The 25,629-nt window shown below is 59.8% G+C and overlaps 1 protein-coding gene across 2 annotated transcripts in view; it reads left to right on the plus strand.

Moving 5' to 3' along the window:
- The first annotated feature begins 2,203 nt into the window (after nt 1–2,203).
- The window catches only part of MAP2K3 (mitogen-activated protein kinase kinase 3), a 28,180-nt gene continuing 4,754 nt past the window's right edge, over nt 2,204–25,629 (plus strand). For both annotated transcript variants that reach the window (XR_006776273.2, XM_045778170.2), the window contains exons 1-9: nt 2,204–2,420; nt 15,962–16,028; nt 16,412–16,460; nt 17,498–17,611; nt 17,807–17,926; nt 19,244–19,360; nt 20,602–20,653; nt 22,038–22,165; nt 22,711–22,788. Coding sequence is in view for 1 of the 2 variants with exons in the window: in XM_045778170.2 (XP_045634126.1) it covers nt 2,372–2,420; nt 15,962–16,028; nt 16,412–16,460; nt 17,498–17,611; nt 17,807–17,926; nt 19,244–19,360; nt 20,602–20,653; nt 22,038–22,165; nt 22,711–22,788 (774 nt within the window). In the remaining variant the exon portion in view is untranslated. The remainder of the gene's footprint in view (nt 2,421–15,961; nt 16,029–16,411; nt 16,461–17,497; nt 17,612–17,806; nt 17,927–19,243; nt 19,361–20,601; nt 20,654–22,037; nt 22,166–22,710; nt 22,789–25,629) is intronic.

Consider the following 25,629-nt stretch of genomic DNA (forward strand, 5'->3'; position numbering starts at 1 on the left):
GCACCTACTATGCACCAGGCCCTGGGCTGTGCACCAGGACTGCGGCAGGGAATGAGTTGGCAAGATGCCTGCCCAGCAAGGGGTGACGGTCCAGAGGGAGAGCTGGATAAAAAACAGAGCAAATAGGAAAGGCATCAGTGGCATGAGTTCTGGGCTGGGAATTAAAACTGATATGGGGACATGACCAGGAACGCCTTTTAGAGGAGTTCATTTAAGTGGAGGCCTGCAGGCTGGAAGGGAACCACCACAGGAATCCTGGGAGGAAAGGGGTTCCAGGCAGAGGAAACGGTGAGGGCGGAGGGCCCGAGGCAGGTGGGTATTGGCATGTTCAAGGAGCAGCACTGAGACCTTCGAACATAGCAAGGAACGGAGAGGGTGAGGGGGCTCATCGGAAGCATGCGAGTCTGAGCGGATGGCAGGAGCCTGAGCCTAGAAAACCTGTGGGACCAGGATTACATTCCTGGTAGGGATGTAGCTGCTGCTGGATGCCCATTTTACAGATGGATAAGCAGCAGGTCCTGAGGCGAAATGACTAGCCCAGGGTCACATGACCCATTGGGAACAGAGCACTCTGCACACCCAGGAGTGGTAAGGCTGAGATGGCTTCCTGGAGGAGGTAGCCCGCAGTGTATTTACAAATATTTCCCGGGCATTTAGGAAGTGCCAGGCCCTAAGCCAGGCACTTCCAAGCCCACGTTCATGAACCAATTTCAGAGAGGTCTCATTGTCCCTGTGGGACAGGTCAGTAAACTGAGGCATGGAGCTGCTCCATGACTGCTACTAGGTGACAGAGCTGGCATTTGAACCCATACCTGTCTGAGTCCATAGAAGATGACTTTCCACCCACTGCCCAGAAAGGGTGAGCAAGAGACGCAGGAAGAGAATAATGATAATATAAATAACATACCCCTTCCTTATCTAATCGGGCCCTCTCCATCATTGTGTGGGTGGGGCCCTGCAGGGATCACCCCTTTTTACAAACGGGCAAGCAAAGGTCAGCTGCCCGCTCCAAGCATTTCTAGCAGGTGGTGGAATCTGCTTCCCTCACGTGAGGTCCCAGGGAGGCCGCATACTCATGCCTGCCCAGAGGCGAGGGGCTGACCCCTTGACCTTTGCCAGGAACTTCCCGCCCTCACTAGTCCGTAGCTTTCCATCTGAGTCACCTGATCCCCGGGCCAGATTGGTCAGTGGCTCCTAAAATCCCCCTAGCTCCACGTGGGAGCAGAAGGGAGGACCGGCCTCTGTGGCCATTACACACAGCACAGTCTGTATACACAGACGAGGCCCCAAGAGCAGAGAACCAAAGGCCCACCGTACTCCCCCCAAGACTCACTTTCACCGTGTAGAGGAGGGCAGCAAAGACACAACCACTAACGCTACGTGTACCGACGTCTCACTAGGAAGCACAAAGTTCAGTCCTGTAGCCCATCCGTTCCCCGGTGCCCGACCCACGGCGGTGGCGGGCGCTCGGTGGATGTTTGCAGAGACAGGGAACAAACGCGCGCACGCCGGGCATTGTGCTTAAGCCCTTCGCAACCTTCGGTCAACCAGGATTGACGGCCTGCCAAAGCCCGACTCCCGATCTCGTGCTCCCGATCAGGCAGGGCCGTTACGGTCGCTTTTTCACGCAGGTGAAAACTGAGGCTCAGGGGTTACCAGACTGGCCCAAGGTCACCGCCTCTGGAAAGTAGCCAGGTAGGGATCTGAGCCCAGGTCTCGCCCCGGGGGCGCACTTTAACCCGGCCACTGCACCCCGCCTTCCCGCTCCCGCCACCCGAGGATACCTGGGGATTTTCCCAGGTTACGCACCCCAGGCGGGCCCACCGAGCGCTCGGGAGGGGCGCGGCGGCGCGGGGAGAGCGCGGGGGCGGGGCCTAGTGCCTGACAGGCGCGAGGCGGGCTCGGCGAGTCCCGGCCGGTGGGCGGAGCCTGCGTCTTGACAGGCAGCGGGAGGGACCCGGCTCTAGCCTAGCGGGGGGGAGACCGAGCCTGAGTCGCCCGGGTTTCCCGGGTGGAAGGCGGGGTTTGACAGACAGTGGGAGGAGCCGGATTTGGGGCCAGCAGGGGCGAGGCCTGTGCTTGACAGGCAGGGCAGGCCGGCGTTTGATAGGCAGGGGACGGGCCCTGGAGACGGACGGGCCAATCGGCGTGCAGGGGCGGGGCTTACGTCGGCGCCGTCCGGCCGGGGCCCCCGCGGCGCTGCCCAGTCTGGCTCCGGCACCGCCCGTCGCGGACGCGTACTTGCTGCCGCCGCCTCTGCTCCTCCGCCGCGCCCGGGCCCCCTGCCCGCAGCCATGAGCGCACTCCGCCCGGGTAGAGCCCGCCGCCCTCTAGATTAGCTCCTGCCGCCGCCCCTGGACCCGCCTGCACCATGGAGTCGCCCGACTCCAGTCAGCCCGCCAGCATGCCCCAGACCAAAGGTAGGAACGCCTGGGAGGGAGCGGGGCTTGCCCCTCGCGCCCAGTCGGGCCCGGACTGCGAACCCCGACGTCTGTGTGATCCCGTTCCTGTCCGTCCCGGACCCAGGCGGCATTCCGGCCTAGAATGCCTCCCTATTCGGGTCTCGGTCTCAGCCTAGACCTCACCTGGACCCCCAGTTTAGGCCTTGGGACTGCACTCAGGCCCGAACTCAGGCTGGGATCTCGTTCTGATGACCCCGCTCCAGGTCAGAAACCTCACTCTGATCTCCTCTTGTAGGCCTTAACTGCACCCAGAGCAGGCATCCTCCCAATCTGGGTCCCTCAGCTGGATCCAGGTGGGATTCACTCTGATCCTGCACCCAGCCCCCGCTTGCACTCCCTGGTCCCAGGGCTGGATCCACGCTGGGATTTAAAGGACTCCCCGTCTGAGCCCCAGCAGTGCTGCCCTGCTGGGGAATCTCACTGTAAACTCCCCCCGCCCCATGTGGGTGCCCTGGCTACACTCCAGCTGAGAACTCACTCCTCTCCCCCCAACTCTCTCCATCCTTGTAGGCCCCTCATTGCCCCATCCCTGGCCGCTTGCAGCCGTGCAGCCTTGTCTCCGAGGAACCTCTCCTGGCCTCCCCCACATCCTAACACACAGTCCCCCCCCCACCCCCAGCTCCTCCTTGTCTTGACTTGCAAGCTTCTCTCTGCACTTGGGGAGCTCACCCTCTTCTGCTCCCCTGTGTCTCCAGGGTTGATCCATACCGGGCTTGTCCCTGCTGCCTCTGGGTCCTAGGCCAGCCGCTAGGCCAGGGTGCTGGCTGTGCAATGGGCTCGCTCTTGTCTTCTCCAAGTAGCTTGCCTTCCTGGAAATTTTTGTGAGGTGGCGGCTGTGGCGGCAAGGCAGCAGGATTTGTCATGCGGGGCAGGGGGAGGGGGTGAAACTTGGAGGGTGAAAGGGGGATTTTTGTGCGTGTGTGTGTGTGTGTGTGTGTGTGTGTGCGCAGGGAAGAGGAAAGGATGTTTTTGGCATGTCAGGGCCTCGGCAGGCTAGGCTGTGTGAGATTTCCAAACCGGACATAGCTGTAATGAATGGGCTGCCTCCCGGCTCTCTAAACCTGCTGCTGCCGCAGCCCAGCAGCAGGAGTATCTCTGGGCCTCAGTTTCCTTATCTGTAAAATGGGAGTAATCCCGCGTACCTTGCGTGGATTTCTGGGTCTGATATGAAGTAGCAAATACGAAGGAGTTTCAAGCGAGCACAGGGGAGGAGGTGAAGAGCGCCGCATGGCACCTGGCACACAGTAGGTGCTCAGGCAGGGACAGCTGCCCACACCTCGTTACCGCTTTCCTTGTTGGGAAGGCCTCAGCCAAGTGGGGTCAAGGCCTTGCCTCTGTTTGGGTTGCAGCTGCAGAGTGAGGTGGAGAAAGGGAACAGAGGGCACTCAGTGGGGCTCTTCTCGGGGGTGGATCATGCCTCTCTTTCCCCAGAGGGGCCGGGGCAGCAGGAGGGCCTGTGGGGTCCTGGGCATGGTGTGGGTGCATCTCTGCCCCTGCTGCCAGCCACGGCGGTGGCTCTGGGCCAGAGCCCGGCCGGCCCGGTGGGCAGGGTAATTACGTCTTACGTAAGTGGGAGGCCGGATCCCTGACCATTGCCCAACCACGGTGAGTAACTCAGGAGGCACTCGAGGGGGGAGGCAGCTGGGGAGGGACTTGGACTGCACAGACCTCGTGGAGCTTGGGAACCGGGAAATCATACGCTTCTCCATTCTGGAGAACCAGGAAATCAGACCCTTCTTTTGTCTGGCTTGGGGTCTGTGCCTGGCTTGGTCTGTGCTGTGGGACTTAGGGCAGGTCCCTCAGCTTCTCGGGGCCACAGTGTTTTCATGGGCAGAACGAAGAGGTTGGAAGCAGTGTTTGTCTTTGAATGCTCTTTCAGCTTTTCCAGGCAGGCAGTGCCTCATCACAATAAAAGTTGAAGTTGTAAAGTTGTGAAGGGAGAGGGGTCACAGGTGTGCAGGGAAAAGGGAATTTGCGGAGGCACTGTTTAATTCCATGTGCTGTGTGACTTGAGTCCTGGTGTTGCCCTCTCTGAGCCTCTCTGCAGAGAGAGAACCAAGATGAATTTCCAGTTTGTGGGTCCAGGTAATAGATGATCCTGGGTGGGTTAGATGGAGGGTCAGGAGCCTCTGCAAGGCTCAGGGACCTTGTCAGCCTCTTCGGGGGTCTGTGGAAGGATATGGTGGGGAGCCATAATACTGCCTCGCCAAAAATCCCGAGTTGCCACTTACCAAGCTTTTTTTCGTGTTCCATGTACTCTCCCATTTATTCCTCACAGCCCCATTTATAAGATGAGGAAATTGAGGCTCGGAGGTAGTTAGTGCCTTGCGTGAGGTCATACAGTTGTGACAGGTGCAGCTAGGGCTCTGTCCATGACTGTGTCTCTCCAAAGGTCTCCTCAGTGCTCCTTTATGTCCCATTCCTGTGCTGGATGCTTGAACTGAGCTGGTGGGGACCCCCCTTCCCCACCTCGCCGTCCCAGCTGGTGGGACACTCCATTATGCCTTTGTCTAGTCTGCAGTCCCTGAGCAGGGACTGAGCCAGAGGTGATGCCTCTTGTGTGCACAGCCCTTTACAGTTGGCACATTTTATATTCACTGCAGTCTGACCCATTTGACAGATGACAGAACTGGGGCCAGACAGGAGGAGTGGCTGGACTGAGTCCATAGAGCTGGGATTCTCACCTGTGCCCGCCCCATCCTGGGCACAGGGCCCTCCAGCATTGTGCTCTTCTCCACCTTCTCAGAGGAATTTGAACAAAACAGGGCGTGGTTGGCACTTGACCTTAAGGGAGCTTTACCTTTGAGCTTCCTGCCTCGCAGCTGGTGCGCTGCTCCATCCTCTGTGCCACAGGCCTGGGGAGTTTTCCGGGAGTGCATGAGGCCCCAGGTCCCACAGCCCTGCTGGTTTTCCCCAGCCTCCTTGCCCACATGCCATCCTTGGCTGGAGTCAGAGGCCAAGGGCGGCTGGCGTGGGGGCCAGTGGTCAGGGGCACCTTTGCTTGGCATGGTGGGTCTGCTGCTTCAAGCCACATTTGTCCTTGGGGATACCATATGCATCCTGTCACCGCCCCGCTGCACTGTGAGTGCCGCCCATGCAGGCGTGTCATGGTTGATCTTCACATGGCTCCAGGCTGCCCAGTGGGGACAACTGAGGCTTTAGGAGCACTGTCTGTGTCCTGGCCCTGCCAGCCATGGCTGCTGTCCCCCCCACCAACCCCCCGTCCTGTCCCGTCCCTGCTGTCGGAAAGACTGGAGGGTGACACCTTGGGGACTTCCCCCACCCCTGGTGTGACGCACAGGAAACTCTCTATCAGCCAGCCCATGGCTCCAGGCCTGAAAGGAGCAAAGTTCTCAGTTGCCTGTGTGGGGAGAAGGCTGGGGCAGCGGGAGGCTTCCGGTGGGTGAGTCAGCGGGCACTGGGTGCTGACTCACCCGCCGGGCATGCCAGCCCAACTGGCTGCTGCTTAAAGGGGCGATGCCTGCTGGCTGGTGGGCTGGGAGGGGGGCTGTGAGCCCCGGCCTTGCAGGTCAGCATCTAGCCCTGAGATGGGCATCAGAGGTGGCCCCTTTCCTGGACCTCAGATTAGGCTGGGACCTTTGGGCAGGCCCGCCTGGCTCCGTTCCCGCCCCGCCCAGGAACTTCCTCTGTTAGGCAAGGACCCTGCTTCCTCTTGCTCACGGACCAGAAGCAGGTGGTGGCGGCTGTTCACCGCCCTTGGCCCAGGGAATCCTTGGGCTCGGATGGACTGCTGGGGACTCTGGGAGGCTGGGGAGGAGTGGTCGTATGGGGTTGGCCTGAGCTCCCGGTGTGGAGAGGTAACCACGGTCAGATTTCTGGCCAGGGTCTTCTGCTGTGTGTATTGGCAAAGTTACATTCACTGCACTCTGTAGGTGATTTCAGTGCCCTGGGCTAGGCCCACCTTTCCGAGGAGAGGCCTCAGTTTCCTCACCTGCAGACTGGGAAGCGGGACCTTTCCTGCCTGTCTTGCTGGCAGCCACAAGGATGGATGCAGACAGCCTCATTCCGGTCTTGCTAAGTGTTAGGTAGTGGGCCAGTAAGACTGTCCTCAGTCCCCAAAGAACCTCAGCCAGACAGGAAGGAGGTGCAGAGCCTGGGCTCAGGGGGTAGACAGGCCTGTGTTCAAATTTTGACTCACTTCACCGCTTCCTGACCTCCTCTCGTGCTCTCTCTGACCCTCAGTCTCCTTTTCTGTAACGTGGGAGTAAACACTCCTGCCTCGCAGGTAGAGACTGGAGCCAGTGTCTGTGTAATGAGCGGCATCTGTTGTTGTGTCCTTGTTATGGTCATGGCTGCTATTTGGTGATGGTGAGTAAGTAGAACCCTGACCTCTGGAGATGGGCTCGTAAGCCCCACGACACGAGGACTCTGGCTGCAGGGTCCTGTAATGCCAGCTAGAATGTACCAGGCTCTTTCCCCACTGGTCCCCAGGCTGGAGCTGGGGCCTCCCATTGCCTCTTGGACCTTCCTGGGGGGGGGGCTGTGGGCAACAGAGAGCACTGCGGCTGGCCTCTTTTTGCAGGTCTGCCTCCCCTGAGCACAGGGAAGTGTGGGCAGGGGATCGGGAGGATGGGCCAGCCTCTCAGTTGGTAGAACTTCATCGGTGCCAGGCACGGCGCTGGCTGTGGGGATACAGGGGCAAGCGAGGGCACCCTGACTCTCAAAGAGCTCCATCTGAGGAGCAGGAGGAGGCCTCGGGAGTCGTGGCTCTGAGAGTCCAGATCCAAGGTCAGGCGTGTCAGTGGATGGGGGGCCAAGAGGAGGGGGAGCAGTTGGGATGCAGGGCCTGGCTGGGTGCAGGGCCTTGGCGGCCATGTGGAGTGTTGTCAGGGTCTCAGGAGGGGTGCTGTGTGTCACTGTTCCGTCCCAGAGGAAGAACGCTGGGGGGCAGCACAGAAGATGCCATGCGGAGAGCCCAGCCCTGCCAGATGGGGCGATGCGGCGGGCCTGCCCTGAGCTCAGCTCCTGATGTTCCAGCCTACAGCCCTCTGGGGACTGTCCGTGCCTCTCCTTGGCCTGCCTTCTCGGCATGGCCCACATGAGTCAGGCTGGCTTGCCCAGCTGCTTCTGTAGATGCCCTCCCTAGCACTGACCATGGAAACCCCAAAAAGCTTCATATAAAAGTCACGAAGAACATTCAGGGCTGGGCAGTGGCAGCCTGGTGGGCCCCTCTGCAGCTCACAGACCCCAAGCCTGGGGGCTGTATCCAACTCGGAGGAGGGTCACCAGGCTCACCCTGAGGGGCTTTTATCCCCTCTTTCCCCCGAAAGGTTCCTGTCACCCTCTCCCTGCCCCGAGGGTCCCTTTCTGGGATGTCACGGCTGAGCTGGCATTCCAGGGGCCGTCGTGGCTTCTCTGTCCTTCTCCCGGCTGGTGCCCTGCTCCTGGGCGGCTCTGCACTGGCCCTGTTAATGCCTCCTGGCTGAGCCCCACCCTGGCAGGTGGGGCCTTCCCTTCCTTTTAAACATTTAAATTGTAACTATATCACAGACACCAAAAGGATATATAAAACGTACCTCTGTATTTTAATGAATAAAAATAAAATCAAATCTGTGTACCCAATACCCAGCTAAAGAAATTGAACGTTACTGTACCCCAAAGTCCCCCCAGGATTGTACCTCCCTAACAACGGTCCTGACTTTTGTATTAATCATTTTTTTATTAAGATTTTATGGGGGGGGGAGAGCAGCAGAGGGAGAGGGAAAAGCAAACTCACCGCTGAGCAGGGAGCCCGATGCAGGACTCGATCCCAGGACCCCAGGATCGTGACCTGAGCCGAAGGCAGATGCCTCAGTGACTGAGCCACTCAGGCGCCCCTGGATTAATCACTTCTTTATTATTTTTTGAACTTGAGTTCTAACGTACGAGGGGCAGAGTTAAGCTCACCATCCTTCAGGATGGGGCCTACGCGGCTGTGTGGTGGTGGCGAGAGGCTGCAGTCAGCTGGCTGGGTTCGCGCCCGTCTCCCCCACTCACGAGCTGTGTGGCCTCAGTCTGTATCACGGGGACAATCCTAGAACCTACGTGGCAGGGTTGTGGCGAGGATTCAGTGCATTGGTGTTTGGAAGTGCTGGGTAGGGGGCCGGCTCAGAGTTCGTGTAGCTGAGTGTTCGCAGCTGTTCTTGTTGCTTTAAGCGGGTCTGAAACTCCCGGGCCCAAGCTGTGCGGTGCCGGGCCTGCGTAGCTGGAACCTGACAGCTCTGACTTTCCTCCTCCGCGTCACTGTGCTGATGCCACCGGCTTCCAAGGTGCGTCCTAAGGATTGTGTAGGCCAGTGGCTGGGAGGTGACCAGTGAAGGGCCTTGGATGTCAGGGGAGATGTTTGGGTACTCTCAGGAAGCACGTAGAGGGCTGACGAGCATTTCTGTGCGCCCACTAAGTAGGTGCCCCGTCCTTGGTGGTGGTCGGAGGCCTGCCCGAGACTGCCGTGGGTGCGGGGCGGGGGGCACGTTCCCTGCCCTCCCCGTCCTTCAGCGTGTCTGTGTCTTGGCCTTCTGCGGTACCCCTGCCTTCCTACTAGTGGTCCAGCCTGCCCTAGACCGACTGCCAGGGTGGTGCGAGGGGACCCTTGCTGGGGGAGCCTGTGGGCACTTCCGGTGGGAGGGGCTGCTTCTAGGCCCAGCTCTGGCCCAAGTCCCTTTGTGGCCTCCTGGGCCTGAGTGTTCTCATCTGAGCGAAGGGAATGAAAGAAAACACCTCTCAGGCTGCCGTTGAGAGTGAGGAGTGATGAGACCTCTCAAATTCAGGGACACCTTAGGTGCCCTTCAGTGCTGAATTGGACCCTGAGCTAGGTTCTGGCGTTTTTACCACCGAGAATACTGTTGTAGCTCTTCTCCCCATCGACCCCATGTTCTGTAAGATTTTATTTTGATGCAAATGGTAACAAAAGCAAGACTGGCCTTTGTTAAGTGAAGGTGCTTTTACCATGTTGCAGGGGCAGGAGCATGCGGCCAGGCAGTGCCTTCTGGTGGCCTGGGTGACCTCACAGTGGCCCCAAGTGGAGACCTGTGGGAGCTCAGCTCACGAGCCGGAGCAAGAGGAGTGTCCCGTCTCCCCGAGGCCCTGGGAAGGTTAGGTGTCACTCCGGGAATGTCCCTCCGTCGTCATAGGCTCTTGAAGCCCGGACTCTGCAGTCCGGGGGCTTACTTGGCAGTCTGGGGCCCACCTCGACGACTGAGGGCGTTTGGACCAGGGTGGCCACTGATCCGACCCGTGTTGTAGCACACATTTTATGCGCACTGTCTCATTCAGCTGTCATGGTTACCCAGCAACACGGGTGTGTTGCCATCCCTGAGTTTTACAAGTATACCGGCCTAGAGGGGGGAGTGACTTGCCCAAGGTCATACAGGTCTGTCCCAGGTCTGTTGTGGTTTTTTTTTTTTTTTTAATATTTTATTTGAGAGAGAGAGAGAACAAGCAGAGAGAGCGGCAGAGGAAGAGGGAGAAGAACGCTCCCCGCCTAGCAGGGAGCTTGACGTGGGACTCGATCCTGGGACTCTGGGGTCATGACCTGAGCCGAAGGCAGCTGCTTAACCGACTGAGCCACCCAGGCGCCCCAGTCCCAGGTCTGTCTTAACAACCCCTGACTAGTCCTCACCGTGACCTGGAGGTCAAGGCCATTGCACTGGCCAGAACAGCAGGGGAGGAAATGGGCTCAGGGAGGGGGGTGTGGCTTGCCCACAGTCACACAGCAGCTCAGCAGCTCCAGTCCCCTGGTGGCCCGGCCTGTCCTTCTGCGCTCACCGTCTATCGGCTTCTGCCCCGGTGGCTTGGGAGATGCTCTTGTGGCTGCGGGTGAGGCGTGCGGAGCCAGGATCTGGGGGCCTGGGAAGTTGGGGTCTGTGTTCGAGTGCTGGCACGTGACCCTGCACAGGTGTCCAGGTCCCTGGCCCCAGTGTCTGCACTGGGCTGCTTCTGGGGCACCGTCCGGTTGTGAGCAAGTCCTCCTGCTGAGGGCCCCCAGGAGGGACACCAGCGAGCCCGGCTCCCCCTTTCACTTGGAGGAGGCGCCCGAGGCCCAGACGCACAGCAACCCGGGACACAGATTTATGCAGGTGTTCTTTCTTTTTTATTCTTTTGTTTCAATTACTTATATTTAACCAGCCGACACTGAGTGTGGTTAGGAAAATCTCAGAGGGGTAGAAAGGCAGTTTCTTGCTCCTTGGACTCCTCTGTAAACAGACCATCGTTCTCTGTCTCACAAAATCTGTGCTTCTCCTGCATAGAGCTCAGCCCGTCATCCTGCCCAGGGGCCCGCGAGATCCTTGCCAGTTCCCTGGGCCAGTCTCTCGATTTTACACACCCTGGGCCTCAGTGCCCTCACCTGGAAAATGGAGACCTGTTCACCCCTGCCTCTTGGGGTTGCTGCCGAAGGGATCCAGTGAGATGTGGTGATGCTTAGCACGGGCCAGGCACACAACAGGCGCTCAGCAAATGTTGGCGGCTCGCTCTTCTTTTTCTCCTGTGGGACTGGTCCGTTAGGGATGAGTTCCTTAGGTGGGTTTGGGTAGTGCCGGGTTGCGTCACGCTGGCGGCCCTGTGAGCTCCCAACTACCGGCACCAGGGGCCCGACTCACGTCGCCCTCTGGGTCCTGCACCCAGGTGAGAGCCGGCCTCTCTCCCCACACCCGCCGCGCTCTCCCCCTTCCCTCTGTCTCCTCAGACCGGATCCTGTGCAGTTGTGTGCCGTGCCTGGCCCTCTTGGCTCTAGAGCACTCCTCCTCGCCCGCCGTGTGTCAGCGTCAGGACAAATCCCACCTTGTACCTGTCCCCGGCTTCCTTTATTCTTAGGGCCCTTAGCATGCTTGGCGTTCTGTGTACACATTACACGTGTGGGTTTTGTTGTTAGTTTGCTGTTCGCTTGTGGGCCTGTGCGTCCCATCAGCCCCAGGTTCGGCGCTGGCGCGGTTGCCATTTTGGGCTGGGTCCTTCTCGGTCGTCGTGGCTGGGCGTGCACTGTGAGTTCTGGAGCAGTATCTCGGCCTCTACGCATGAGATACTGGTGGCGCCCCCCCCCCCCAACAGACATTGCCGCGTGTCCGCCGTTGGAGCTTAACTGGGCAGGGTCCCGTCTGCTCGTTGCAGAAGGGACGGGCGCTGCGAGGTGGCAGGCGCAGTCCTCCCCACCTGCTCTGCGGATGAGGAAGGCCCTGAGAGGTTGAGGGAAGGGGCAGGAGCCGAGGGCCTCAGAGGCCAGGGCCTGCCCAGGTGGCCAGCACACCGCAGGAGAGAGGGCAGGGCCTTGGGGTTGAGTGGCCCCTTGCGGCATCACCTGTCTCCCACCTGTGGGACAGAGCACACGGCGCGCTTGGCCACACGTATGGATGCTCAGTAGACGAGAGAGCCCTTCATCTATTCTGGGACCTTAGGGACAGGGCGCCACAGCGCCACGGATCCAACTGGTCCCCTGCCTGGGGGAGCCAGGTGTGTCCTCGCTCCCTGCCAACACTTGGTGGTGGCCCCCGAAAGCTCCTCAGTGGCCTCTTCGCAGAGGGGTACCAGGGGGTCGAGACTCCAGCCTCAGACATAGGTGGGACTGAGTGCCTGGCTCTGCCATTCCTGCTTAATGTCTTGGAGCGTCAGTGGTGCTGTGACCTGGGTGCTCCGAGTGCTTCATCTGGACTCGCCCACGGAGCAGTAGCTGGGGCCGGTGTGATGTCTGCAGTGAGTGGAGATCGTGACTCTCAGGTGGGGGCATGGGCTTGGCGCATGGAGCCATCAAACATCAGCTCTCAGCTCCCCGCACAGTGGGAGGAGGTTAGCCCGGGTGGTCTTTCTCTAAGGGACCCACATAGGATAGAGGTGACAAGCTAAGTGGGCAGGGGCTGGGAGGGGACACGGGCAGCCTTGGGCCGTGTGGCCTGCCACATCTGTGGCGGGCCCGACGCTCAGGGCCTAAGACTTCCCCGGTTGGAATTGGAAAGCTCAGGAAGCACCCAAAATACCTCAAGGGTTAGCGGTGGGTGTAATAAATCAGGAGCAGCCGGGGTTGTGACTAAACGTGACCGTGTGTGGGTGAGTGGAGGCCCCAGCAGGGTCCGTGGTGAGTGATGTTCCACCCCCCCCTCCCACTGTGGACGGACCCTGAGAGCAGGTGGTACAGTCCAGTCTATTTAGAATCTCCCTAAGGCCTCAGGGCAGGGGCGACGCAGGGGGTGGGGAGACCCCTCTCTCAGGCTTTCTGTTGATGTTTGGTCATTGGAGCTAAACAGGCCCGTCTTCATGTCTGCGCCCTACCAGACTCTCACCGTGTCACCTTGGTCAAGCTGCACCTTTTCTCTGACCCCCTTGGTACAACAGGTACAGAGTGGCTGTGTGGGGCCGAGGGCCTTCTGTTATTTGGGGTCCTGCGGGTTTCCAGATGGCTCAGTCTGATCTTCGCCCGTCCAGCACCGCTGCAGCGTGGCGCTGATAACCTGGGAGGACACGCCTGATAACCTAGGCTAACTGTGGGTCCGTTATCCTCACTTTACCATTGATCTCTGCTGCCCAGAGAGGTTAAGTCACTCGCTTGAGGGCACACAGCTAGGAAGTGGCAGAGCTGCAGTTTGAACCCAGGCTGCCTGACTCGAGTCAGTGCTCATGAGCAGTTTTCTAGCTGCCCCTGAGGTAGTAACTACAGAACCATGACTTGTGCGACGTGACAGGAGCAAAGCCAGCGGGACCCAGGGAGAGCCAGGGACAAGGGAGCTTAGCTGGAGTGATCAGGAAAGCCTCTCTGACTAGGCAAAAGGTGAGGATCATAGACCAGTTAGGACAGAGTTGCAGGGAAGAACGTTCTAGGCAGAGGGAACAGAACGTGCAAAGGCACTGCGGTGGAAAAGAAGGCAGCTTATTCAAGGAATGGTGAGCAGGAGGAGATGAGAGCAGGACCAGGCAGGGGTAGGAGTTGTGGGAATCCGGGTGCCTCTCTTCGCGGTCTTGTCCTGTACGTCAGTGGCGGAATTTCCTTGTTCTCTGCCTGTGCTACTGCTGGGAGGCTGGACAGGGCCGAGGACACACAGATGCCTGGCACTGTGCCCGCCTGTGCCAGAGGCCCTGCAGGCTGAGGCTGGCAGGCTTGCCATGGTTTGCTGGTGGCCGCCTGTGAACCTGTGTTTGTTGTGGTGACGGTCGTCACATCGGGCCCACACCTGGGCAGCCCTGGGCTGCCTGGCCATCCGGGCCCAGCACTGACGTGGATGGCAGACAGTGGCGGCGGCTGGTGGCCTGAGGCCTCACCCACTCCCTCTGACAGCTGGGGAGCTGCCCCACAGAGCCCATGTCACTCCAGACACAGGCCTGGTGACCCTGACGGGCTGGCGGGTGAGAAGGCCAGGAGCCTCCTCCTTCTGAACCCCCAGCCCATGTGCTTGGAGCAACGTCAGTCCCTCCACAGGCCCAGGGGAAGCAAGTGGTAGCTCCGTTTACCGAGTGCCTCCCCCACCTGGCCCGGCCGCAGGAGTAGAGGCTTCCTCTACCGTTAGGGAAACTGAGGCCTGGTGAGGGGGAGCCCGTCTCCTGACATGTGCAGATCTCAGGGTTGGAGATGGGTGTGCAGGTCAGGGCCGGAGAAAGGTGAGGTGGGCCAAGAGCAGTTAGTGCAGGACGGGTATTTATTTATTAGAGAGAGGGGGGAGGGAGAGAGAGCGCGGGACTGCACAAGCAGGGGGAGGGGCAGAGGGAGAGGGAGATGCAGGCTCCCCGCTGAGCAAGGAGCCCAACGCGGGGCTCGATCCCAGGACCCTGGGATCACCACCTGAGCCGAAGGCAGACGCTTCACTGAGCCACCCAGGCGCCCCTGGATTGTTCATTTTGAACATGAAATGTTTTACTTTCCGGTTACAAAAAGCTTCAAGTGGAGAATAAGAGCTCCCCATAATTCTTGTCACATAGGGTGGCTTTTTTTCCCCTCTGTGGAGAGGCTGGTAATAACTGCGGTGACCACTCGTGGGCCACGACATAGGCCTGCCTCCCGTGCGCCAAGCCTGTGCTGAGCGGCCAGCAGGAGAGCCCGCTTCGTAGGGCGGCGTGCGTTTCGGAGATGCGGACTTGAGGGGCCGAGAGCAGGGTACCGTGGCGGGTCTCAGCGGGAGGGTCGGAGCCGCACTCGCTCAGGCTGCCGCAGGTCACGTGCCGCATTAGCAACACTGGCCTGGCGAGTGCCCTCCTCAGGCCTCGGGCCCTGCAGCCCAGGGCCCCCTGCCCCCCCGCCAGAGGTCAGTGGTGACTCAGTCTGACCCAGAGGTAGCACAGAAGTGGCCTCAGGAACTGACCTGTATACTTCAGCTTTTCTGTTTTCCTCTTGCATGGAGAATGTGCTGGGCCCTGGGAAACCCAGGGAAGCCTCTGGTTCCTGTTCAGCTCGTGGGGAGTGCAGCAGGCCAGTCCCTCCCCCCACACGGAGAAGCTCCCAGCAAGGGGGGAGCTTGGTGGGGGTGGCAGAGAAATAGGCACCAGGCTCCAGCCAGTGACTCCCCAGCCACCCCCGAGATGGGCCTCTGCGTTCCCAGGTGACTGATGAGGAAAGCGAAGCTCAGAAGAGGGGTGGGCAGCAGAGCGGGGACCTGAAAGGAGCTCTGTCCGCCTCAGAGGCCTCCCCCTCACCAAGGGCAGCGCCGCCAGTGGGAGAAGGAGGCTGGTCAGTCTGCCAGCACCACAGGCTGGGGCTCCGCAGAAACTTCCTACCTTCGAGTCCTGGAGGCCGGAAGTCCCGTCGAGGTGCTGGCGGGCTGGTTCCTTCCGAGGCTGTGAGGGGGGCCCTTTCCAGGCCTCCCCCTAGCTTCTGGATTCCTTAGGGACTGCCTGGCTTGCAGATGGCCGTCTTCCCCATGTCACCTCACATTGTCTTCCATCTGTGCCTATCTGTCTCTGTGTCCGACTTTCTCCTTTTCTAAGGCACCAGTCCTACTGGATTAGAGCCCACCCTCATGACCTCATTTTAACTTGATCATCTCTGTAAAGACCCCAGCTCCAAATAGGGTAACACTCTGAGGTACCAGGGCTTAGGACTTCAACATGTAGGTTTTCAAGGGACACAGTTCAGCCCTTACCAGGCACTTAGGACGCAGGCCTTCTGCAGGGGGTGGGAGCACAGACCCTGGAAGCGCTTCGGCTGCTCGGACCTGGCCCTACTCCCTTGGGGGATGTCCAGTGGTAGCCTGATGTCTGCCCCACGGGGGCAGATCTGCAATGGAGCGACCGTCCTTGGAGGTACTCTCTGGAGGCCCTGTCTTCTCTCAGGCGGTTGTGGTGACGACCTGAGGCCAGCTTCCAGGAGGGCCAGTGGGGCTTGAGCTGGAAACATCCTCTGGGTACCCAGAGACTCCAGGCCCCCTCAGAGCACTGCCCACCCTGACCCTCAGCACCTGTGCTCGGGGCCCCTTGAGGGCAGGGGGCCTGAGTCGTCTCTGTCCCCAGGTTTGTCCAGCCTAGGGAGTGCCCCGGGGATGTTGATAGACTGAGCATTGACCAGGTGCCTCACCTTCTCTCCGTTTTAGGGAAATCCAAAAGGAAGAAGGATTTACGGATATCCTGCCTGTCCAAGCCGCCCGTACCCAACCCCACGTGAGTCTACCTCAGTTTCTCCCCTGGTGCAGCCTGGAGAGGCTTCCCGGAGGGGGCCCTGGGGCGGGGAGCAGGCAGGGGGCAGCATGTCCCGGGTAACACCTCCTGCGAACTGGCCCCTGGGGCTCGCAGGCATCCCATGTCTGCTCTGTGTCCCCTTCTCGCCCATCTCAGAGATGGAAGGGTGAGGCTCTGGCCATGTCTGGGTGACCATGCCTTGTATCTGGCACAGCAGGTGCTCAGTGACTGGGACTAGGGGCCCTGAGGAGCGCCCCCTCCTTCAAGCTGCCTCCCGGGGATGGGACACCTCTCCGGCCGCTGTGCCGGGCTGCCTTGCTCCCTGCTTCTGTCTGAGGCTCACAGGGTCTGCTTCCTCCCCACAGACCCCCCCGGAACCTGGACTCCCGGACCTTCATCACCATCGGAGACAGGGTGGGTGCCGCCTGCACACCTGGGGCGGGGCCTTCATGTGTCGGAACCTCGGCGTCTTCACCTGACAAGTGGGCCCCTGCTGACCCTGTAGGGCCACTGGGAGGTGGCTGGGGATGGCGGAAAGAGCTGGGCTTTGGAGAGGAGCCTCACTCCCCAGACGGTGGCTGTGTGGCCCTGGGCTGCGCACTCTCAGACCCTCTCCTCCGGAATGGGGAGAGTTGGCCTGCCTCACGGGGCCCTGGAGAGCCAGAGCTGGCAGGAAGTTTCCTGATCTCAGAGTTGGGGTCCTGGGGCCGCTGGTGCCCACGTCACCTGTGGGAATGGCGTGTCGAACATGGGCTCCCGGCTCTGTGCTCAGAACCAGCACCTGGGAACCTGCCTCGCACGCGTACCTCTGGGTGGCTTCCTCCCCAGGGATTGCGACCCTGGCCCAGGGACCGCGCTTCGCTGACAGGCAGAGAGCCTGCTGTGGAGGCCTCTCCGTGGCTGACAGCCCCTCCCAGGCACACCCCCTCCCGATGCTTGTCACTGGGCGATGTCCAGATTTCTGGTCTGCCGCACCGCAGAGGGCAAGCGGGAGAGCAGGCGGGCTGGGGCCACACTGCTCACTGTGAGGACAGGACCTGTGTTCTGTGCTCTGTCTCTAGTGCCTAAAGCAGAACGCACGCGTGGTAGGGACTCACTAAGTCCTGGGCGAATGAGTGATTCCGTCCCACCACCTGAATGGGGTGGGGGCAAGAGGGAAAGGGCATCTCTTGAGCTCCCTGTGCCAGCTGGGGGCATTTCATAGGCGGTCTTATTTATGCCGTCCAATAGCCTTGGTTGTTAGGGCAGTGCCTGCTTGATGGAGAGCGGTGTGAATCCGAGAGGTGGCGTGACTCGCCCCGGGTCACACAGGAGAAGGTGGTTGGTGTAAGATTTGAGCTCAGATCTCACTGATTGGCCTTTTCCTCTTGCTGCTGCCCCCACACTCTCCACCGAGCAAGGTGCGAGGGCAAGCTCCTGACTCGTGGCCTCTCTTCTTTCTGTCCCCCAAGAACTTTGAGGTGGAGGCCGATGACCTGGTGACCATCTCCGAGCTGGGCCGCGGAGCCTATGGGGTGGTGGAGAAGGTGCGGCATGCCCAGAGCGGCACCATCATGGCCGTCAAGGTAAGCAGGGCCCCGCCGGGTCCCAGCCCGGCCCAGCCAGGGAGCTCTGGGCTGCGGACATGTGGGAGGCTTCCTGGAGGAGGCATGAGGCTGAGCCTGTGGTACAGCCTGCGGGGAGCCCTTGGAGCTCCTGCAGGGGATGGGGGTGGTCGCCCTCTGCCGCATGGCCCTTGAACCGTAACCTCTGTCCTGCAGCGGATCCGGGCCACCGTGAACTCACAGGAGCAGAAGCGTCTGCTCATGGACTTGGACATCAACATGCGTACGGTCGACTGCTTCTACACCGTCACCTTCTATGGGGCCCTCTTCAGAGAGGTGCGGCCCTGGTGGGCAGGAGGGGTGGGGGCTGGGCTGCAGGCTGGGAGCACGGGCTGCCCCACCCCCACCTTCCTTCTGCACGCCTGGCCTGCTGTCCGCGTTGCTCACTCTGGGCCCCCAGCAGACGCTTGCTGAGCGCCCTCGTGTGCCAGGTACTAGGCACCGAGTGAGTGAGACAGCACGTGTGGGGTTCTTGAGGGCTCAGTCCCACGACCCAGGTGGCCTGGCTCCCCTGCTTCCTGCCTCGGTTTCCTCCTCTGTGAAATGAAGCCAGTAATCGTATCCACCTCACAAGGTCGCATGAAGATAAAATGATGTGACCCAGAGCCTGGCACTCAGTCTGCCTCTGCGACCACCTGCTTGCTTCACCGGCATCCAGGCTGGCAGGGTGGGGTTCCGAGCAGGGGTGGCCAGGGAGGGGTGCAAGGGTCCAGTTCGTGGTCTGTGGGCACGAGAGAAAGGGTGAGCGAGAAATCAAGGGTGATGCCAGGGAGTGTGGCTTGCTGCAGCCGAAGGACGGCCCCGCTGGCTGCTCCCTGAGCATCTGCCAGGTCCGCAGGCAGGCTGGGTGCGGTGGACCCAGTGCTGGGTCAGTGCCTCGCCGTCCACTTGTCTGACGGGCTCGGCACCTGCCGTGTGCCGGGGGCAGGCTGCTCATCCCCTTGCTGCTGGGACACGACACACACCCGGGTCTCACTGCGCGCCGGGTCAGAGCTGGCAGGGAGGCGCGTGGGCCTGCGGCTGCCCCAGGGAGACGCCATACCCACCCTTCCTAGAAGACTGTCCTGAGAGATAGATAAGAGTTTGTGGAGGGAGCTGGGAGTGGGGGAGGCAGGGCTTTGCAGGAGGAGAAGGGAACCATCCATCGGGGCTAGAGCTTAGGATGACCCATGTGTGTTGGGGGCCGTAGTGGCTGGGGTTAGGAGGGTCTGTAGGGCTGGGTCCTGGAGCTGAGCTGCAGCTGGGGCTGAAAGCCCCCACTGGGAGGGACACAGTTAGGTATGTGTTTTAGTCACTTCTTTCTGGAAGCTGGGGGATTTGGGGATCAAATGGGGGAGACCAGAGGCGACAGAGCTGGGTGAGGCTGGCAGGTGTGTTACCCACTAGTGTAGACAAGTGTGGAAGGTGGAGAAGGAGAGGTTGAAAGATTTTGGGGGGCAGAATAGGAGGGGCTGGGAGCAGGCAGATGTGTCTGTGGGGAGGCCTGAGCAGAGCTGGGGAGGCAGGCACGTGCGACAGGACACCAGGGCAGGCTGTCCAGACACCCGTACTGCCTCGCGCCGACCCGGGCTGACCTCCAGCTGTCCTTTGCAGGGAGATGTGTGGATCTGCATGGAGCTCATGGACACATCCCTGGACAAGTTCTACCGGAAGGTGCTCGATAAAAACATGACCATTCCAGAGGACATCCTGGGGGAAATTGCTGTGTCTGTAAGTGACCTTGGGCTTGGGAGAGGTTGGGGGATCCAGGTCCCTGGCCAGGGGCCCCAGCCCGGCGCCAGCAGGCGCAAAGCCCAGCCTCATGGTGCTAGCTTGGGCAGAGCTGGGTCCCCAGTGGGGCTGTGAACCTGGGCGACTGCCCTCCAGGGACCCAACTTTCCCACCCTGGATCAGAGCCTTCTTGCTGAGGAGACCCCAGAACCTGGGGCTCCAAGAGCCACACAGATTTGAAAGATCTTGGGCTTCTAGCTTTTGTGTGCCCACTCCTGAGCTTTCTACACCATTTTTTTTTTTAAAGATTTTATTTATTTATTCGACAGAGATAGAGACAGCCAGCGAGAGAGGGAACAGAAGCAGGGGGAGTGGGAGAGGAAGAAGCAGGCTCCCAGCGGAGGAGCCTGATGTGGGGCTTGATCCCAGAACGCCAGGATCACGCTCTGAGCCGAAGGCAGACGCTTAACCGCTGTGCCACCCAGGCGCCCCTCTACACCATTTTTTAAAAAAGGACTTAGTACTTAAAACTTTGTCATGCCAAAAATGCCCTGAGACAGCTCACAGAGGTACGAGCTAAACTGGAGGGAAGCTTAGCATCCAGAGTGTTTGCCTTTTGAGGTAAGACCTTTCTAGAGGAGGGTGGCAGTGCTGGCCTTGAGCGTCCTGGCAGCTAAAGGAAAAAAGGAAATGGAGTCAGTTATATGGTGCTCTCAATCCTGACCGCATCTGGGAACATAAAACACACCCGTGCCAGACTACCGAGTCAGGATCTTTGGGGTAATCATCCAGGCTTCCCCACTGTGTCTTCCTCAGGGGAATAGCTCAAGCATACGGCCTTGGGCTCTGCTGAAGGAGAGGGGCCGGGGATGCTGCGGAAGGCCTGGGTTTTACCCAAGGGCCTGGTAGGGGGTAGTGACAGCCCCTTGGAGGGGTCACAGGCCTGGGCCTCTGCAGGGTCTTGGGTACATCATTTCCCTGGTAAAGGCTTGGGCCTGAGAGCCTGGCCCACTCTCATGGGAGGGAGAGAAGCAGGAGGCCGGGTGTGTCTGCACCGAGATTGCCACGACACTGGGGTCAGCGTTGGGCTGCGGGCCGGAGCCTGGGGTGGGGGGGCTGGCGTGCACATATGGCGGAAGGAGACAGGTGGACACAGGGAGGGGGTCTTGCTGCTCTGTCGCGCTTGACGGGACGGGGAGTAACAGCAGCCTTGTCTTCTCTCCTCCTGCTCCAAACGGCAGGTCGTGAGGGCGTTGGAACACCTGCACAGCAAGTTGTCCGTGATCCACAGAGGTCAGTGCCCTGCCGGGGGTGGGGGTGGGGGTGGGGGTGGGGGGGGGAGCGCAGGCTGCTCAGAGCGCGTGCTCGCCCAACCCTGCAGGGAGGGGGGACCTCTCCCCTTTGTCAGGACGTGCCGCCTGAGGTGATAGGTAGTGAGGTGCCCATAGGGGTCACGAGTTGAGCCTGTTTCCCAGTCCAGGCCACTGTCTTCAGCTCCGCCCCCCCATGCAGGCCGCACCCCGCCAGCCACTCCTCCTAGGCCCTTAGGTTTGCCGGTACTGGAGCAAGAATCGGACTTTGGTCCTGGGAATGCTGACTGACGTCGTGTTGACGCAGCGTTTACGTGTCGTAAAATGCGCAGAGCCGTAGTTAGCATGTGATGAATCTATTGGGAGTTTACGTCCGCAGAACCCAGGCCCCTTTCAGGATGCAGGGTGTTTGCACCTTCTACCCCACTCCAGAAAGTTCTCTGGGCCTTTCTCGGTCTGTCCCTAACCCTATATTCCCCCTTTGCCTTTCTGATCTTTCCCACAGTAAGTGGGTTTTCCTTGTTCTTGAACTTCGTGTAAAGGGATTCCACGGCCTCTCTCCGGCCTCTGTCACTCGGCCCAACGTTTCTGAGGCTCAGCTGGGTCGTGTGTGTCGTAGTCCCTTCCCTTTTGTTCTGAGTAGTTCGCTTACCTGGACGCCCCGCTTCTCCCGCTGTGCCTCCTCGGCGGCCACCCCAGCCCCTGCCCCCCGCCCCTGTTGGCAGCCCAGCGTGGAACCTCCGGTCCTTTTCCTGTGCGTTTCTATCCTGCCTGTCCCTGTACGAAAGCATGGAGGTTGCATGTGTGCTTCACGTGCTTTCGCGGGAAGATTCCCTGCTGTGTGGCCTGTCGCCCACTCTGTATGGGCCCCGAGTTGTGGCGTGGCCTCCGCATTTGCACAGCCCCCTGTCCTGTTTGTGCTGCTGCCCTGTGCCTCCTGGCCAAACCGCCCAGCCTCTCAGCGTGGATGCTGGGTGGGTTCCGGGTGCTCAACCGGTCAGTGGTCCATCCCCCGCCAGAGCCCCAGTGCAGGAGGACCCCGGAGCCGGAGGTTCTGCCAGCAGACAGGCTGAGTCCCCCCTCTGGACCTTGTGTCCAGAGTGCTGACGGTGGGCGCCAAGACGAGGTCCTGGTAGAAACTCAGTCCCTTCCCCACTGTGACCAGTGGCCAGGGCGTGTTTTGGCCACGCTGCTCCCATCTTTGTGGCCTTAGACCGGGGCAGCACCTCTCAGAGCCTCGTCCCTCATCCACTCCCTGAGCCCTGTATCATCTGCCCCTTGGGCAGTTGGGGCGTCAGGGGAGCCTGTGGGCCTCCCGCAGTGCCCACAACCCCAGAAAGTGAAAAGGTGTGTTCTGTCCGTGGCAGACGTGAAGCCGTCCAATGTCCTCATCAACAAGGAGGGTCACGTGAAGATGTGTGACTTCGGTATCAGTGGCTACTTGGTGGATTCTGTGGCCAAGACGCTGGACGCTGGCTGCAAGCCCTACATGGCTGTGAGTGGTCCCCACAGCACTCTGAGTCCCCCCACAGCTGAGGTTCAGGAGGGATACGCCTGGGAGATCATGGTCAGGCCGTGTCCTCTGTCCACTGGGGACAGGGCCTTCTGAGGCCCTGCATTTCCTGCCACAGCAGGGGTGACCTGCCACCCAGCCTGGCCAAGGAGCCCCTCTTTACCCCTGGAATTAGCTGTCCCCAGAGTGCCCATTTGGGTAATAAATTTCATGAACACCCACGTGGAGGTGACTTGTGGGATTCGTGTAGGTCTCGGCCCTCTCCCCGTGTCCTGAGGGTGCCCCTCTGCCCCGGGCAGGGCTGGCTGTGAGGCATGGTTTGGGCCTTCACCGCAATACCCCGGCCCTCACTGGCCTCGGTTTTCTCCCCTGCTCTGTGTGTGTGTGTGGGGGCGGGGATAGGATGAGCACTGACCCTTCTGTTTGGGGTGGGGGAGGAAAGACCCAGCTGAGGGTAACTTAGGGGGCCCCTCCTGTGGCCCCTTACTGTGAGGTGGGTGTTCACGCCTCTCTGGTTCTTTTCATAGCCCGAGAGAATCAACCCGGAGCTGAACCAGAAAGGCTACAACGTCAAGTCCGACGTCTGGAGCCTCGGCATCACCATGGTAACTGCTTGGCGCTGGGTCCAGCCGCTGGTCGGGTGGGGCCAGGGCGGGGCCATGCTCAGTCCCGGAGCTTTTGGCGGGCCCGTCAAATAGTTTCGGCCTGAAAAAAAGTGTTGGCTTCACAATCTGAGAGGAAAACGTGCCGTCAAAACTTAGGGTGTATCTGTAGTGGTGGAATGCCCTTCCCTAGTGGGGAGGTGTGTCCTTCATGAAAGTTCTTGACAGTTTGTGATAACTCGTCTGTTAGACTTGCCCCAGAGCTCCTGGTGCTTGTTGAGAAGTCATAGCCAATTCCACATTAAGTGAGCTCCTGGTACCCAAATAATTTAAAAAGGAAAATGGCAAAAATCTTAAGGTTTTTTTTTTTTTTTTTTTTTTTTGTGGCAGGAAGTTTGTTGCTCGTGAGGTCCTGGTGCATTTCCTTGAGTGTGGTGGGATGGGGTGGGTGGGCTGTCAGTCCTGGGGCTGTGGGGGCCGTGGGGGCCGTGGGGGCCATGGGGGCTGGGAGGGGTGAGGGCGGGTGCCCAGTCCTTATTAGTTCAGCTGGGATGCCCACATCTGTGGTCCAGGAGGTGGGCTGGGCCCTTGTGCCCCTTGTTCTTTCTGGAACTGCCCAGGGAACGCCTACCCCTGCCTGAGTCAGGGCTTGGCTCAGGTGTGGGTCAAGGTTTATTTAGATATCAATTTAGAAAGCCCATTCTGGTTCCCATGTGGAGAATGGGCTGAAGCGACAGGAAAAAGACCAGAATGCGAGTTCCCCCCACCAGGGTACCCAGGAAAATGCTGTTGTCGTGATGGCCCCCGGATGCACAAGGGACCGACTGAGCTGGCGGAGGGGTCATCGGCCCCCATCCCCATCCCAGCCATTGGAGCTAATGGGGAGTGTCCATTGTGTGGACGATTCCATGGTGACACTCCCTGCCCCAGCCCCTTCGGCCTCCTGCTGTTGGGGGGGTACAATCAGTAATCAAAACCCAAACCAGCGAAGTACCTAGTGGGAAGGGGTATGGAGAGGAGACTCAGGGGTGGGAGCAGAGCAGCACAAGTTTCTGAGGAGGTAGGGGAGGGCCTCGCAGGGCTCTGGGGGCAAAGGCCCTGAGGTGGGCAGGGGGTGCCCAGTATGTGCCTGGGTGGCCAGAGTCAAGGGGAGGTCGGAGAAGGGGTGGGTGAGAGTTCAGGGTCAACGTATATGTTTTGGATCTTACTGATAACGCAGTTTTATTATCCTGACCCCCTTCCTCATTGTGTGACCGTCACCGTGTAAGTGGTGTCTGTGTGCAGTGACTAGGAAAGGATCAAAAGCAAAGTCTCCGATTTTGTCAGAGACATGGAATTGGATGATACCTTCCAATTGTCTTAATAATGCCGACACCATCCTTTCTCAAGTGAACGTTTTCCTTTCTGAAGTGGAGAGGAATGGTCAGAGTCTGAAGGTGCTCGCTGTACCTGCAGATAAGCGTCTCCCAACTCCTGAGTTGAAAAATAAGAGCAACTTCTCGCTGGATTTCCAGACGACACAGAACTGGTTGGATGTTAGAGACCCCACTCATGACCCCTTGACACGTACACAGCCCCGCTCCCCTCCCTCCATCCCTTCCTCCCATCCGTGTGTCCGTCCGTCATGACTGGGGACCCACCACATCCCCGTGACGTTCTCATGTCTGCAGTGGGACTCGGGCTGGAGCGTGTGCTCGGTGCATGTTTCTGTTAGCAGGTGCTGTGTCGCCAACTGCTGCCGAACCTAGTGACACAAGCCGACGATAGGTGGTTCTTTCTCGTGGTTCTGCGGTCTGGGCGGGACCAGCTGGGCAGTTCTTCTGCACCACCTGGCTCTGGCCGGGTCTGGGCTGGGCTGGAAGGTCCAGGAAGGCTCTACAAACGTGGGGCCTCCCTGTGACTTCCTCATGGCCAGCCGCTCACTGGGTTCGAGGGCTGTCGAAGTCTTGTGGCGGTTTCCGCGAGAGAGGGGCTCTCCCGTTCCAGGACTGGCACCGTGTCGCTTCTGCCTCCTGTTGCTCAAAGCGTCTGGGGCCAGGCCAGGGTCAAGGGCAAGTAGAGTCCGTGTCTGGATGGGGGACTGGCGTGCAAGCACAGGAGAACCCGGCTGTCGCAGTGCAGGTTTGGTTTCCCCCCAGAAGTTACGAAAGCCCTAGAAACGCCGCCTAAAAACACAGAGGAAAAGTAAAAGGGAGAAAAAAATCAAAGGCACTGAGCCCCTGCTCCCTACCATCCACTGCTAACATTGTGCATTTCCTTCTAGATGTTTTCTGTGGTTTTTATTTTGGTTTTCTCACTTAGCACCACATCACTCATGTTCTCTGGGTTGTCAGAATCCCCCATGGGCATCTCTTCAAGAGACTGCACGCCGTCTGCCGGCACTGCCCAGCCGGTCCCTGATGCGGGGACGTTTCAGTTGTGTCTGCTTTCCTCTTCCCTTTCGAAATCCCTGGCCGACCTGGGGGAGGGACTGGTGAAGCCCTGGGTGCCGGGCCTGCCAACGCGGGTGGTTCTCCCCAGGCCTCGGAGCCCGTCCCGGGTGGCCGTCTGCGGGCACGTGACCACGGCTGCCGAACGTGCGGACGTGGGATGTGATTGGGAAGGCTCTTGGCCACGACGGGTGTCGAGCAGATGCCGATCATGTGAACGCCTGAATGGGGTATCGCAGAGCGTGGCCTTTAGGGTCATGGCCGGGACTCAGCCGGTCGCTGGCGCTGGCTGTTTCGACTGCTTCCTGATATTCCCTCTTACAAGTCACCCCGCACCACACATTTTGGGCCCAGAGGCTGTTTTGTTTTGTTTTGCATATTTTGAGCTCTTTAGAAAAAATTAGCAGGGGCGGCA

This window comes from Ursus americanus, chromosome 14 (assembly GCF_024610735.1).
Source record: "Ursus americanus isolate L20-20 chromosome 14, mUrsAme1.1.p, whole genome shotgun sequence".
NCBI classification, from domain to species: domain Eukaryota; kingdom Metazoa; phylum Chordata; class Mammalia; order Carnivora; family Ursidae; genus Ursus; species Ursus americanus.